The sequence below is a fragment of the Crassostrea angulata genome, chromosome 10 (genome assembly GCF_025612915.1).
Source record: "Crassostrea angulata isolate pt1a10 chromosome 10, ASM2561291v2, whole genome shotgun sequence".
Classification (NCBI taxonomy): domain Eukaryota; kingdom Metazoa; phylum Mollusca; class Bivalvia; order Ostreida; family Ostreidae; genus Magallana; species Magallana angulata.
This window is the reverse complement of record NC_069120.1, coordinates 44,199,696-44,216,501: the sequence shown is the minus strand read 5'-3', so window position 1 is coordinate 44,216,501 and position 16,806 is coordinate 44,199,696. Positions and strand designations below refer to the sequence as shown.

The 16,806-nt window shown below is 32.7% G+C and overlaps 2 protein-coding genes across 3 annotated transcripts; both read right to left on the bottom strand.

The window, feature by feature from the left end:
* Positions 1 to 1,734: 1,734 nt before the first annotated feature.
* On the bottom strand, positions 1,735 to 3,772 carry LOC128168177 (uncharacterized). Of its 2 annotated transcripts, none has more exons than XM_052834311.1 (2): positions 3,501 to 3,772; positions 1,735 to 2,515 (listed from the first exon to the last, which is right to left on the bottom strand). In XM_052834311.1, the coding sequence occupies exon 2, from the start codon at positions 2,497 to 2,499 to the stop codon at positions 2,017 to 2,019; it is 483 nt and encodes a 160-aa protein (XP_052690271.1). In that variant the 5' UTR covers positions 2,500 to 2,515; positions 3,501 to 3,772; the 3' UTR covers positions 1,735 to 2,016. The 2 variants fall into 2 exon arrangements, with proteins under 2 accessions (XP_052690271.1, XP_052690270.1); XM_052834310.1 differs by having other exon boundaries at positions 1,735 to 2,534; positions 3,501 to 3,769.
* Positions 3,773 to 8,657: 4,885 nt separating this feature from the next.
* LOC128167791 (60S ribosomal protein L18-like) lies at positions 8,658 to 14,512 on the bottom strand. Its single transcript, XM_052833703.1, has 6 exons — positions 14,370 to 14,512; positions 14,064 to 14,171; positions 13,835 to 13,933; positions 13,484 to 13,607; positions 12,957 to 13,026; positions 8,658 to 8,770 (listed from the first exon to the last, which is right to left on the bottom strand). The coding sequence occupies exons 2-6, from the start codon at positions 14,103 to 14,105 to the stop codon at positions 8,695 to 8,697; spliced, it is 411 nt and encodes a 136-aa protein (XP_052689663.1). The 5' UTR covers positions 14,106 to 14,171; positions 14,370 to 14,512; the 3' UTR covers positions 8,658 to 8,694.
* Positions 14,513 to 16,806: the final 2,294 nt, after the last annotated feature.

Here is a 16,806-nt window from a genome sequence, read left to right as displayed (position 1 = left end):
GAGAAATATTAATCTCGCAAACATGCGCCGTTAGTATACATCAATCTCAAAATACGTGTTTCGAAATATAATTCTTGTTCAGAATACCGTGATCTTCATGACATTTAAATTTACCTATCTCCTCAAAGCGGCCATGGATAATATCATGAATAAACTTATCGTTTTTCAGTCAATTCAGAATAAAGCAGCTTGATGGCTTGTTTGCAATCCTTCTCAATAGCATGATTTCTAATTTTGGCGCGAATTTTTTTCCTGAGTTAACTAGCCTGCTGGTGACAAAATTCAAGGCCAACATTTTTTTTTTGTATTTCATCATAAGTACATACGAAACTATAAATATTGTCACAATGTGACAAACCAAAGAAATCTGCCGAAATTGTGTTAGCAAGGAGATTTCAGATTTTTTTCCCCGAAAACTCATTGGATACTGGTATGTCCGATACGAAATGTTTTTAACTATTCATAATATATGTACAACTGTTTTTTGACAAATGCGATAACTTTAATGAATTTTTCTAATAGATCTCAAACTTTGTAGTTTGGTAACAAAAATATTAGGAACCTAGCTACGAGAGTCTAAATTTTTAATCTGAATATGATATCAAATCTACTTTTACGACCAATATTTAATTTTAAGTTTGATTTTTGTATTTTCATATATTTACAATAAAGGTTGTGTAAAGTGACCGCTGTAGTTAAAATGATTTATTTGAAACGAAATGTGTTGAGTATTTATATGGTTAATCTTTTAAAATCCTTCTGATTTATAATCACTTTATCTACTTTTTCTTCCCCAAATCGTTATATCATTTTGCAAATATACCATGCATCTTATCGATGTTAAATGTAGTTTCTTCGTTTGGAAAAGAATTCATAAAGAAAGCATTTTAATTAAGATACCTCACTACACGTAGACTTAGTCTTATACATGTACTTTTAAATGTTTTGTTAAATTGTTTGTATCAATCTATTTGGTTGAATATCGTCCTTGCTCAGTACTTCAGGTATCAGGCTTATGAATCGCAGATCATGGGGTTTTTGTTCATGTTTACTGAATGAAAATTTAATGTTTAAAATTATATATTTTTTTTTAAATCCAAAACTGCACATTTTGCCTCTTTGACTTATAAACTTCTTATCCATCATGCTATCTATCATATCAAGTAATTTTCTGCTGATATGAGGAACTATTTAAAGTGTAGTGAGGCGATCATAATTGATTTTTAGTTTTACGAATTTTTTCCCAAGAAAAGTCAAGTCGGAGTACGAAAAAAAAAAGGCATGTCAGCTGCTGGCCCGGGTACTTTGAGGCAACTCTTTCTGCCATATATCACTACCACCTCCGATTGTGAGGACTCCAACTGTGCGCACTGCATGCAGACACTAGGTCTGAGGGTCTGTTGTTTTGCATTGGATGAATTGGTTTGTAAGTGTAATTTCAATGCAGACCTGGAACAAAATTTTTGGGAGACTTCAATTCTCTCTAACAGAAAAATAGAGAGAAGTTTGAGAAATTCGGAAGACTTCCATTACTTGAAAATGGCATAACACTAATGATGATATACACAGATTCAACCTTTAATAATTTAAATTAGATTAGAAGCAAGTCAATAAAAAAAAAATGCAAATTTTTAGAGTCGGCGGATCCGTAAAACTAAAAATCAAATTTTGATCGCCTGAGCCACCTCAACAATCGTAGCAATTATTTCCCCTAAAATCATAACACAGCACGTGTTTTCAATAGCATGCACCAAAATATAACTTTATTCTTAATATCATCAAATATACATGTATGTCAAAAATAAGTTAACAAATAAAGGTATCTACAAATGAAGTGATAAATATCCCATATTTGGTACATAGATCAAATCTCAAAAGAGAAGTTAAGCACATGTACATAAATATTATTTAGTTAGAAAAATGTAAAAATAAGAATTAGGAACCATATATTTAATGGTTCAATGCAACAAGGGTTAAGATGATGACAGTTTGCTAGATTTACTCGAAGAAAAAAAATTAAAAGAAAGTCACCCGTTTCTTTTTGTTTCTTCCGGTTGGTTCTTCCGGTAAATGTAAGCTGTGAGCACTACCCGCCCTTGATTTGAGGTCAACAATAACACTCTCCGAGCGTCTCTGTCCGCTCACAGACTCACAGTCATCGTCATTTTCAATTCTGATACGCTCAAACGAAGCCGCTGTCGACTTGAAGTCCTGCTCACTCCGAGAAAACCCGATATTCTCGTGAGAGTACGACTTGGCGTGTTCATCGTCTGCTACTTTACCGGATCTACAGTAGGGGCGTAAAACCGTGAAAAAGACACAGCCGAAGACAAGAATGCTAAACACTAGAAAAAGCGTCCCTAGAATGACAAAATCTTCGATGTCCTCGAATACTCCGATGAATAGAAGTGTCACCCCGATCCCGAGGACAAAGAGAATGAGCAGAATCCCACTCAAGAGGTTGCTCTTATTTAGGGGCGTTCTCTCTTCTTCCACCATTTCCGGGCGTCATTTTCTGGACAAGAGACAGAATTCTACAAATATTCATTTTGTATTGTACAGAGCAAGTATGATAAATACATACCCAACATGAGCACTAGATCGAAATATGATGTCATAATTTTACTTTTTGTTTGCCTTACAATGCAGGATGGTTTATTGTAGTCAAGAAGGAAATATATTATAGTGACGCCGATGAAACAAAAAATATCGGTATGAACGTTGTCCAGACGTTTAATGAACATTGCACACATCATTCAATTTGATGGAACCCTTCCGGTATATAATTAGGTTCACAAAAGAATTTTGCGTCCCTGTACAAACACTATATATATATATTGATTTTTCAAAGTGTTGGTTTACAAGTTGATTTAGATGGTAAGCGCTCATGACACAGAAAGTTTACAAATGAACACAAACCTATATGTACAAAAAGTAAAACCCATCCTCTTCCCTACCCCAATCTACTAAAAATTGATTCCCAATGTCCTTCCAACCCTATTCACTAATCAACGTTATACATGTATACTCTTGTATATTTGAATTGTTTCTAAAACTCAAACTGACTAAAGCCAAGTGAAATAGTAGGTACTGACTTTAGTCAGAGTGTTCTAAACTCCACTCACATCGAGATTTACTTTCATAAAACATTCGTAGGCAATACGATATCTTGATTGATAGAATGAAATATACATCTTTGATCTAATGGAAACATTACAAGTGTATACTGCCACATATATGGGGGTTCTTTGGTGAGTTTTAGAGTATTTAAAATCAAGTGAAGACGCAATGTCACTGAGATATTTAATCATGTCAGTAACGTGTTTCCATACAGGAAGGTCCCCAAGTCGTCATATCTATTGCGTTTGAAAAAAATGAATGGTGCAGGTAAAAAATTGTATCGTTTCCTTTATTCGATTCACATTAATGGGATATAACCTTATTAAAGCGAGAACCACTGAAAAACAGAATCTGTCTTAACTTCTCTGCTGTCTACCTACCTGTGTTATGAACAGTTTACACCGTCTCTATCCAAGTGTTTACACCGGAATTGTGACGATTTGACATGGAACCGGTGACAAAACGTGTCTGAATCCGTCTCTCGTGGAAAACTATCCGAATTGCGAAATTGTTTTAAATGTCCATTAATATTTAGTTGACTTTCTTAATTCATCGCATCTTTTTGTCTCTGGGGATATTGTGAAACCACTTCCTTGCCCGGTTTTAAAAATTAACTTCCGTCAAGTTTTATACGCGTTAGATGATCGATAAATATTAAAAACTTTAAATATCTTCAACTTTAAAACATAAAGGGGTCGGTTAGAATTATCGTTGTAAGCCATGGATGACGATACACTCTCACCAATGAATGGTTGCAATGAACACGAATTGTAATAATTATAATTATGAGGACTTGATCCGATTCGATTTTTTTTCTTTATTAAATGAAAGTTTACGGTCGAACATATCTGTATAAGTGTAAGGAGACTGGATGTCACTGATTTACCTAAAATTATAAGATATGGTTTGTTTAGCAATAAACTGTTATTTAGTAAAGAAAAAGCCATATATTTTACCAGTGTTTTAAAAAGTGAAGTTAATGAGAGTAATCGATTTGGAACCAATATCAATGGTGCCATATCTCTGCCCCTTGTGTGCAAGTTATTTTTCTTTAATATGTTGACATGCAAGATAGTTATGTCAACATGCAACAAAATTAACATCCAAGAAAATTGCAATCAATTAAGAATTATAAAAAATCTCAAAAAATCTCAAACATCGCCTACATGAGACATCTAAGATGTTAGATGCTATTTATTTTATGTCGACATGCAACTTATTTATGTTAACATGGGAGATAAATATGTTGACATGCAACATATTTATGCAACTTAGTTATGTTGACATGCAGGATATTCAGGATTGAAGCTGATCATCCAGTCAGAACCCCATTCCTATACTTAGTCCAGGTCGAGCTGAAGAAAGTAGCGCTCTCCTCATTAGTTAGAGTTATTCTTCGATGCAGAAGGCAATCGTCTGCAAAAAAGTCGTATTGTTGATTTAACACAGGACAGCAAGTCTTTGATACAAATCAGAAACAGCAATTGACCGAGCTTTGGAGTACTTCAGATGTTACAAAAGCAGCTGAAATGACCTCTCCCTAACAACTTTTTTGCTCAACTGAACCGAAGGTGAGCTTTTCTGATCACCTACTGTCCGTCGTCACATCAAAGCTTGTACATAGTAAATATTATACAATAAATGCTGTTTTTGAGGTCAATACGATGATTAAGTTACCCTAGAAGTACAATATTCACCGAGCCGGAGGCGAGGTGAATATTGTAATTCGAGGGTAGCTAAATCATCGTATTAATCGAAAAACAGCACTAATTACTAGTATTTCATTATATGATTCAGCGACGAATTGATACAGACATATATTAAATTGAGTGTTATCACGCAACGTTTTCGTTTGGAGCAATAGCCGAACAAATTGGGAAACGCGACGTTTCATTGGACGATCTATTTTTAGTCCAATGTAGAGAAAATCAAATGTTATATTGACCTCCTAGGTCACGTGCAGGTGAATATAACGTTCTGTTTTTTTTGAGATAGTTGGAAATGAGCCAATCAGAGAGCTAGGAATTAATTATTAATATAATAATTTAGATTGTTAAATCGTGACGCACGGACTAATACTGGGGTTCAAAGAAATATATAATATATATAGGTAAAATATTCTAAATCTTCTTCTCAAGAACTACAATTTGTGAGATTACTATGCAAACCTCCTCTAATAATGTAGATTCTAATTTGTTAAATCATGACGCCTTGACTAATACTGGGGCCCAAAGAGGGGTCTATATAGATATATAGGGAAAATGTTTTAAAATCTTCTTCTAAAGAGCTAAATTGCTTAAATTTGTGAGATTCCAAGAATGGAGAGATTTATAAATTGTTAAAATTGTGATCCCAGACTAATAATGATTTAACATAGAAATATATGGGGAAATATTTCAAAACTGCAATAGAATGATACAGGGAACTGTTAACGTGAGCGATCTGGCCCATGGGCCTCCTGTTATTTTAACGCGGGTTATATATTTTTCTGCAATGTCGCCACCTTCTTGCCGTGCACGAATCACCAAAGAACTAAAGCCAGCCCCTACTATTTCACTTCGTTGTGGAATAAAATGAAATAGTAGGGACTGGCGTTAGTCACACTTGGCTCTATAGAAACTGACATGCAGGACTGAAATCTACATGATCCAGTTCTAACAAGTTTATCGATCGGTCGAAAGCTTCAGCAACCTAACAAAATCAGTGACTTCACGAAATAATCATGATATGATGCCAGACTCAAATTCTCATATTATAATACTTGGCTGTTCCTTATAGCTAACAAAGAATGTGGGCGCTTAAGATGTAGATTCGGCAGGAATCTGAGCGCACAAGGAGAGTGAAAATTTCATCAATTAATTTTGAATATTTTTCGAATTATAACCGTTATTTGGTTTCTGTTGGATGTGGAATGAGTGGAAAATATTTGAAATGCAAAAGGTTTTATTATAATATGGGTCTAAATATAGCAACACGATGCAATTCATGCAAAATCCTACTTATTTACAACAGTTTTTAAATGATTTTGTTGTCTCTGGGTCCTCTCTCCACAAATTTGAAACGTGTAAAGATAACATATTTCAACATTAAAAATGTCGCTTTTTAAAAAAAGATGGAGAGATGACCCAGAGATGACTAATTATGTACTTTTTCGAATTATTTTTTTGAAGGATAAAAAGCAAAGTCCATTGATATGACAATGTTGTTTCAAACAGTACTTTATAGAGCATATATTGTCAAGTCTCGCATGGCTCAGTGGTTTCGTCCTGGATTAGTGAATACATACATTCAGTGTTTTGGGTTCAAATCCAACTGGTGGTCTTTTTAAAAAAAAAATTAAACTTTTTTGTTTTAAATGTTTGTTATTATAACATGATATTGAATTATAATATATCGGTATATTTTAATTTGTTGTTATTGATTTCTAGATATGCTGTTTGAACGCTATAAAAATTATTTTCTTATTACTAGTTTTTTAGGTTATACACAATATAACTTCATTAAAATGTGTTTGCATTAACATTTCCAACTAGTTATCGGTTTACCTCTCATTGCCATTTTTTGAAAGCTTTGTGAGTTTTTTAATAACCGGAATAGCCTGTACTTCGACTCTCAACATAATATATTTTTGTTGAAACCTGTACATAGCCTTTTGAGGTTATAGACATTTAAATCCCAATTGATTCGTGTCGAGGATTCCTGCAAACTTACAATCTTGTGCGCTCACTTTCTTGGTGTATATTAATTTCAATCATTTAGGTATTTTTTACTCAGGGTGATTTTATAGTCATATCACATGTTGAGAATTGCAGTTCTCAAAAAGATCCTTAACAATTGTTTATATATGGGATATAAAGCTACATCAAACTCTAAACCTTCTTGTGAAGCCAAAGAATTGTCCTGGAGCCAAAGTCTTAACAATTATAAAGAATCATCTGGCTGATTAGTTTCTGAGAAAAAGTTTTTCAAAGATTTACTCTATTTATTCCTATGTAAAACTTTAACACCCACCCCCCCCCCCAAATGTGGCCCCACCCTACCCCCAGGGGTCGTGATTTTCACAACTTTGAATCTACACTACCTGAGGATTCTTCCACACAAGTTTCAGCTTTCCTGGCTGATTAGTTTCTGAGAAGATTTTTAAAGATTTACTCTATTTATTCCTATGAAAACTTCGACCCCCATTGTGGCCCCACCCTACTCCCGGGGGTCATGATTTTCAGAACTTTGAATCTACACTACCTCAGGATGCTTCCATACAAGTTTCAGCTTTCCTGGCTTTATGGTTCTTGAGATGAAGATTTTTGAAAATTTCTCAAAATTTTTAATTAATTTCTAATTATCTCCCCTTGAAAAGGGGTGTGACCCTTAATTTTCACAACTTTCAATCCCAAATAGCCTAAGGATGATTTGTGCCAAGTTTGGTTGAAATTGGCCCAGTAGTTCTTGAGAAGATGTTGAAAATGTGAAAAGTTTACGGCCAGACGGAAGGCAGACAAAATGTGATCAGAAAAGCTCACTTGACTTTCAGCTCAGGTGAGCTAAAAAGGACAAAGATGTGAGAGTAGTTGAAATGTTGGTTTGCTGCGATCGTTATCCAAAGGAGTTCTAACCGTATGGTATACTCCATAAGCTGACCTATAACAACTTCTCATGACTATCCAACAGAGCATGTTTTATATTACAGTCGTCATCGACACCTACGTGTAATTAAATGCATAATAGTTTTGATGTTGTTTTTTCACTAATTGGATACTGGGAGGAGACTTCAATATATTCTCCAGATTTCCTTTTATTTTCGTCATAAGCATGTTCATGCACTAGATGTACGGATTTTAACATCTGGACAAAGAACACTACTTCTATTCTATAATTTACTGTTTTACCCTTTATATACAGTTTTTTTCTTCTAAGCCTCCCATAAGTCATCTTCGAGTTGCACTGCTCACTATAACTCCGTATCCACTGTGGTTTCATAAATATTCAAGGGCATCAATTTTTTAAATGTAGTGAAAATCATTTTTATAGATTTGTTAATTTGATACTATAAATACGTCTATACAATTATTGCTTTTTTTAAGCTAAATCATCTTATTTGATTGAAAAGTACAGCATTAATTGTTTTATTATATTATTTAGTGACAAATTGATAGACATATCAAATTGAGTGTTATCAAGCAAAGATTTTAGTTTGAAGAGCCATAGCCAAACAAATTGAGAAATGCAAATTTTCATTAGATGATCTTTTTGTAGTCCAATGTAGAGAAAATCAAATGGAGGAAATCCTAGGTCATGTGCAGGTGAATATATTGTTTGATTTTTTCTAGATTGTTAGATATCAGCCAATCAGAGGGCTAGGAATTAATCAATCATATATTAGATATTGCACTTAATTGACCATTTAATTTTCTGGATGACCCCAACAATGAAACCCACAAACTGGTATACAATGAATACCGATGAAACCTCAGTAACCACCCCTCTCAGTGATCATTCCGTGCATAAACAGAGAGCCGGAGACAAAACAAATCAAAGCATTGACTGGCATACTCTTTATTGTACGAGTCGGACATATTACACCTTGTAACCTCTGCTTGCTCTCCTTCCTCTTCCCTTCTCAAACTTCCTTCCCTTGGAGCGCACGTATGGTCTGTAATGAGAAAAGCATTAAATTACAGCTTCTTCATCAAGTCAATCAACACACAGTAAACAATTTTTTTCCCCTCAAATTTAAGAGGGCTGGATGGTTGCGGCCATTTTTGGACCAAATAAATATCTTTAAAAAGAAGAGCTCTGTATTAAATTGAACTAAATATAACTGGTATGTACTTTCAAAGAGACAAATTAACTTCTCTTCTCAGAAAAAATTAAGCCGCATGGATATTTTCATCGATCATCAATTGGTAATTCCAAAGTTTTCATCATAGAAGAGAAACTCTATAGCAACACAGTACTCGCAAATTTATTTTTTATAGATTTAAAACATTTGAAGTGGTCAGATTAGCATCAAAACTGTATCATTTTGAAATGTACTGTCAACTATTTCCGAGTTAGTTCAATGATGCTAAATAAAAAAGATGTTTTAACCATAAAATAAAAAAGATGTTTTAACCATATAACCTTCAAACTCATTCTTTAATAAACATCAAAGTAAACTGCTTTTAAATGTACAATCAAAGAGTTCATATATGTTTTGGTGTATAACCACTACTCTTTCCCCTTAGTATATATCATATCCTCTGCAAAATCTATTCATAAATAAACTAACAGGAATAATAATTTGTTCTAACTGACACCCATTATTGTGACAGTGAAAAATACAATTTATCTATAACCAAATGCTTTCTGTATTTATTGGCCATTGGAAGACTTTGAATTGCATTTTTTAATTCCTACTTTATTTAAATTATCAATTGACAATGTTGCTCTTCTCAGTAAAAAATAGCCGCATGGATATTTTCATTGAATATCAATTGGTAATTCCAAAGTTTTCATCACAGAAGAGAATAATCTTAAAGATTTATGTTTTTCTAGTTCATGTATCTATTATAGCATAAACAATTTTATTATTAAATATGAACATGAACTGGCAATTGAAGAACAAACAGCAAGGAGGTTGCAAGGATAGATTGACTGCTTACAGTATGACAAGAACCAATGACTATATATATACCGAAATGAGAAACTGGATTTATTTCAATCCTAAAGTTTCAATATTAAATAGCACATTGCTTTCTACCAAAGGACCCGCTACAGCACGTTTTAAAAACATTCACCATTTCAAAGGTGAAAACAAACCTTTTTTTAAATGGTTAATTATGAAAATATCTAAGTCAATAAATATTTTCATTTTATATTTAAAGATAGTACTGTAGTTTTTGTTGTAAAAGTTAACTGTATATACCAATAAAATATTATATACATATTGACCCTTATATTTGTGTTGCTCTTCTCAGTAAAAAAATAGCCGCTTGGATATTTTCATCGATCATCAATTGGTAATTCCAAAGTTTTCATCATAGAAGAGAAACTCTATAGCAACAGTACTCGCAAATTTATTTTTTAATGATTTAAAACATTTGCAGTGGTCAGATTAGCATCACAACTGTATCATTTTGAAACGTACTGTCACCTATTTCCGAGTTAGTTCATGATGCTAAATAAAAAAGATGTTTTAACCATATAACCTTCAAACTCATTCTTTAATAAACATCAAAGTAAACTGCTTTTAAATGTACAATCAAAGAGTTCATATATGTTTTGGTGTATAACCACTACTCTTTCCCCTTAGTATATCTCATATCCTCTGCAAAATCTATTCATAAATAAACTAACAGGAATAATAATTTGTTCTAACTGACACCCATTATTGTGACAGTGAAAAATACAATTTATCTATAACCAAATGCTTTCTGTATTTATTGGCCATTGGACGACTTTGAATTGCATTTTTTAATTCCTACTTTATTTAAATTATCAATTGACAATGTTGCTCTTCTCAGTAAAAAATAGCCGCATGGATATTTTCATTGAATATCAATTGGTAATTCCAAAGTTTTCATCACAGAAGAGAACAATCTTAAAGATTTATGTTTTTCTAGTTCATGTATCTATTATAGCATAAACAATTTTATTATTAAATATGAACATGAACTGGCAATTGAAGAACAAACAGCAAGGAGGTTGCAAGGATAGATCGACTGCTTACAGTATGACAAGAACCAATGACTATATATATACCGAAATGAGAAACTGGATTTATTTCAATCCTAAAGTTTCAATATTAAATAGCACATTGCTTTCTACCAAAGGACCCGCTACAGCACGTTTTAAAAACATTCACCATTTCAAAGGTGAAAACAAACCTTTTTTTAAATGGTTAATTATGAAAATATCTAAGTCAATAAATATTTTCATTTTATATTTAAAGATAGTACTGTAGTTTTTGTTGGGAAAGTTAACTGTATATACCAATAGAATATTATAAACATATTGACCCTTATAATTGTGTTGCTCTTCTCAGTAAAAAAATAGCCGCTTGGATATTTTCATTGAATATCAATTGGTAATTCCAAAGTTTTCATCATAGAAGAGAACAGCCTTTAATCTATATTGTTGATAGATTTATAGTTTACTGCTATCTACTTTTGAATAAATAATTCATTTCTCTTTTATACTACATGTATTGAGTAGTTAGATTAATCATCACTTCTGTCTTGAAATATGCACAGATGGTCAACCTGGCTTGAACCATGAAATATATATTGAACATGTTTTTTTTTAATTTTCAGAAGCATTTTTTCATGGTATAGCTTTATATAGACAAATAATCAATAATTGAAATATTAGTTCATCCAGAAAGTGTTGAGCGGTCAATATTGTACGGGGCGATGTATTGCCCTCAGCTTCCCATTGGGCAATATATTGTCACTCGGGCTAATATAATCAAAATATAATCAATGTTGCCCTCAACTCAAGTCAATATTTGTATAATATTTCACTGTGCAGGCAAGGTTGACTGACAATCAAGGCAAAGTAAAACAAGTAATTTTTCTTGTGATTCACCAAAAGGTCAACTTAAACAATGTTATTTATGCTACTAAAACTTTGCAATGAACAGCATATTTAGGAAGGTTGCAAGGACTGCTTGGTGTAAAATGAAGCTCTGCTAAGAATATAATTCTCATACTAATTGATCATAACCAAAGTATAATGTATTAGTGTTTAATAGGACTCCCCCTCCTTCCAAAGACCTGTCAGCAAAGGCCAAATACTTGGAAGAGTAAAGATAGACATTTTCCTACTATGTTTAATATAAAAAAAATACAATTTTTATTAATATCGGGTACTTATTTTGTAAGAATGTTTTAAATTTCTAACTAAAGTCATTCAATACAAAGTGACCTAGCATTACTCTGTTGCTCTTCTCAGTAAATAATAGCCGCATGGATATTTTCATTGAATATCAATTGGTAATTCCAAAGTTTTCATCACAGAAGAGAACAGCCTTCAATCTATAGTGTTCATAGATTTATAGTTTACAAGTTTGTATTTTGGAATATATTTACTGCATCATAATAGTTTAACAAGGTTACTTCTAAAAACGCTTTTTCATGCATAACAGTAACCCATCACATCTGTGGCAAGTTTCAGAAAACAATAAACCTTAACTAAACCATGAATTATATGCTGATCGGTTGGATAAAACTAAGCATTTAAAAGCTAATTATTTTTCATATAATTCAATCAAACAGAAGCTCTAATCAGTGTATAAAAATTTCATCTATTTGCCATTAAAATTGAAGACAAATGAGGGATACTAATTCATCATGTTCCTAGAATATCAATGTTGAAAAGTATACACCCTCCTTACCAAGGACCAACAGCAGCAATATCAAACACTTTGCTCATTTCATAAGCAAAAGAATAGAAATTTTACAAACACTATTTAAAACAAAAGTGAATTTTAATATATTAATTACTAAATTTGTTGCAATAAGTACTGAAACACTACTCAAACAAGTCATTCAATACACAGTGAATCCATGTACTTTGTTGCTCTTCTCAGTAGAAAATAGCCGCATGAGTATTTTCATAGTATATCAATTGGTAATTCCAAAGTTTTCATCATAGAAGAGAACCAACATGTAACAACTGAAGCCAATTTTTTTTTTTGATTGGGCTTATTATCTGGGAGTACAGTTTTACCTCACATGGTTAATTATACACATGAAATACTCCACTTCCACGTCCAGTATCAACTTTATATAAATATTTTTACTAAATTCTATCGTGATGAAATAATTTAATTAAATAGAAAAAGAGGCTCCACTTACGCAGTACTACTGTGTGGAACACCAGGTGCTCTTCCAAAGTGTCTGAAGGCCTTGCGCGACTTTCTGGGTCCTACAAAGTCAGTCACCAATAAACAAAAGGGTTAAGTCAATGTTATGATACAGGTGCTTCACATACATGTACCAGTCTAAAATATATTGTTTATCAGACAAAAACTTCTGTGGTGTGCAAATTCATTTTGAAGTCTTATTAAAAAAAAGGACTATCCCTTCATAGCTAACTTAGTTTGTTTTTTAACCACTTTTGGAGTAAATGAATAATAAGCAGCTTTGCCATGAAAACAGATGAAATATTTTGAATAGAGCAACTGTTCAGTTTGTGCACAGTATCCATATCCTTCATGTATACAAGATATCTACTCATTCGGTAATATCATAATGCTCTTCTCAGAAAAAAATAAGCCGCATGGATATTTTCATCAACTTTCAATTGGTAATTCCAAAGTTTTCATCATTGAAGAGAACTGCCACAACTATGTAGTATGATACAGTTTCAGGGGTTTTCATACCTTGCATCAGCACTGTATTTTGTCCTTTGGGAGACTTGAGAGCCAGCTGATCAAAAGTGATGATCTGTCCCCCAGACTTCAGGATACGAGCCCTGGCTCTCTCTGTCACATTGAGAGCACACAACTTGAAACACACAAGAACAGAATTTAAAGATTAATCATCAAAACTTTACCTTCAAATTCTTGTTTTAGTGATTTTATCAAATTTTCTTTAATATATACATGCATATTTCTGTGTTAATGCGTAAATGGTTAAGATACTTTCCTTCAACATAGCAAATACAACAAAGAAATTTATGATGATAATAATTTGGTCTGGAAACTTTATACACCAAGTTTCATGGAATATACCTTAAGCTTGGGAACGTCTAAAAGTCGAAGATCATCAGTCACAGTGCCAACAACCACAGCAGTTTTGTTGTCTCTGCCTGTTCTCTTCATCAGACGAACCTTAACATTTCAATGTTCAAAATTATAGCAATCATCAACAGCAGTGGTTAAAACTTTGCTGCAAAACAGAATTTAAACAAGAACTGGAAAAAAAAACCGCAGGGACAGAAGTTATAACTATTTTACATACCAGTCTGGCAACGGACAGAGGTGGTCTGTTGGTCTTGCTCATAAACAGACGCTTCAGGATAATCTTGTTGAACTTGGCATTAGTTCTTCTAGCTAGGAACCTGTACAACTGCAACAAATGTTTCGTTCAGTATCAATAGATCAAGGGAAGGGGGGTTAGGCCGTACTTAAATATAGTTAAATTTAATTGACCAATTTACGAGACTTGAAAGAGGTGCAAATGAAATGTCAATCAGCTTACAAGTCAGTCGCACACATTTTAATGGACGAAAGATAGAAATACACATTTCATAATGCAGAAATTTACCTTAACAAGAAGCCGAAGATAGATGTCTTGGCTTCTTGGTTCCTTCCGAACCACCTTCCTCTTGTTTTTATGGCAGATGTCAATGCCCTATAAAACACAAATATCAAGAAAAAAGTAATTTTTCATCTCAATTTATTGCAAATCAACTACATATCTTTCAATATCAGTGCGATGTTTGTGGATGTTTTGCCTTTCTATCGAATATTCACGCTCACCATTTTGACAATTGACGGAAAAGGAAGTTACCTTTCTATTTCTGCGATGTCGATCCCGATCGGATTTTCTATATTCTAAAGCAAAAAGTTAATGCATAGAATTATTAACTTTTAAATATTTTATTATTTTCAATCAAATGCATAATTTTTATTTTCATGCTTTGTTATCTTCATTTTTCTATCCAAATGACAGTACATGTACATCAGAGAAATAAATAACATTATTTATCGTTATTTATGTCTCTGGTTTACATGTGTCAATGGCACGCAAAACTGGGTTACTCAAAGTTTCAAAGTTCATGAACTAAGTTTTAGACTTCAATTTATTTATTGATCGTAAACTATAGCTAATAATTCGTTAGCCATAGATTTTGTGTGTGAAACTATGTTAAACGGTTGCAAACTATATTAAACCATAATTTGAATGTAACTTGGTATCTGTGAATATGCCGCACAAAATATATTTTTCAGATAAATTAATAGAACCACATATGCAATAATATGTTACATTTTCATCTATAGTTTGAGATTTGTTTATCACATCTAAACAAATCCTGACACAATATTACGTTAATCACTTACAACAAAGTTTTAGTCTTGTTGATCATTGGTTTCGGTAAACAGGAAGACACAATCTTAATTAATTCACATTTGCTTATTTTGGGGTAGTGACAATTTGTCTTATAATACAAACTGCTTTATTTTTTCATCAGTTTAAAACTTCATTAAAGAGTCTGGAAGATTTAATAATTTTTTTCTTGTTTTTACTATTTCATACTGCATATCAACACTATTTACTATATATTCGCAAATACTTTGTAAATGCATATCTATGTATATTAATTACTATTATAAGGTCAATAACTATTTATAAGTGACATGTAATATAAAAAGTGACAACTGTGTATATTGCATATATTATCATTAGGAGAGGAACACGTAAGTTGTAATAAGTTGTTTCCAATCCTTTTGTGTAATTACACAATAAAATATGTTCAATTCACAGGTTAAATAGTCGATAATACTCCGTTCTAGTTTATCTACTATAGTTAATAGTTTATTCACCAATCAAGGGCCCTCTGGGGGCATATACATTTTTAAAAAATTATCAGATAAACCATGTTCAGTTTGCAACTGGAAATGATTGTTCAATATTCATTATAAGTACACGTACACGCCCCTGCAATTTTTAAACTCATGAAACTTATGCACTGCATTATACCTCAAGGAGAGGGCTCAAATAGACAGATTGCCTACTGCCCGAACCTTATTATGCACGGTAATATTTTTACATAAAAAAAATTTTTTCAATTAAAAAAAAAAATTATTATACCTCAAACTGGCTACGTTTCATAGAATAACATAGACTGTGCCGTCAACAGTTGTTTAAGGCGCGGGGGTTAGGGGGTATGAAAACATTCGTATGATGGTTTTACTTTACATTTATATTCCAAAGACTACTTTCTAATGCATGAAGTGATGAAAAGCTTATACATGCGCCTGTGTATACATGTATATGTTTCCGTGATAATCATCAAAGTAGCCGATCGATCTTTATGAGAAATGTTCAACTGTCCATGGGCTGTGGCCTCAGGTGACACATGCACTGCATGCATGCCCGAAGCAGGAGCTGTTATCATGTAACTGGTTCACAGGTGTGTCAGTTATCCATCTTATAGGAAGTAACGTGATCCCGAATTTAAGAGGTTCATTTATACAAATAACAAACACACGCACAATGTATAACAACATTCAGAACATTAGAACGGTGCATATTTCGCTTGCCTGTAACAGCGTCATCTTTAACTTGTTTTGACGCAAGAAATAGATAGCTACCTAGAGTGAATAATACAAAGACATCCATAATATGGGTGATTTTCTGTAAAATCTCTGAAATTAATTAAGAAGTTGATGATGATGTCAGACTCAAATTCCCATGGGAGACGATTCTTTTAGCTGACGTACTGATGTATATAAGTAATATAGTTAATTAACTTACTTTTTACAATTAATTTATTAATTTGTTACAAGAAAGATGCAAATATAAACAATAAAATGCTTTCTTTGGCCACTGATTCATGTGGGTTATAATGGAAGCGATCATTGCAGAAAAAAATTTACGTAACACGTTAACGCGGATATCCCGCATGAATCACCAAAGAAAGCATTATATTGTTTAATAAATTAAGTAAAACATATATTATGATTTTTATTCGTCTTCT

Bases quoted from the DNA above. Each gene is read 5' to 3' on its own strand.
- LOC128167791 (XM_052833703.1), bottom strand. From the start codon at position 14,105: ATGAGCAAGACCAACAGACCACCTCTGTCCGTTGCCAGACTG. The intron at 13,934-14,063 runs GTATGTAAAATA...TGAAATGTTAAG, and splicing joins CTCTGTCCGTTGCCAGACTG to GTTCGTCTGATGAAGAGAAC. The intron at 13,027-13,483 runs GTATGAAAACCC...CTGACTTTGTAG, and splicing joins AAATACAGTGCTGATGCAAG to GACCCAGAAAGTCGCGCAAG.
- LOC128168177 (XM_052834311.1), bottom strand. From the start codon at position 2,499: ATGGTGGAAGAAGAGAGAACGCCCCTAAATAAGAGCAACCTCTTGAGT.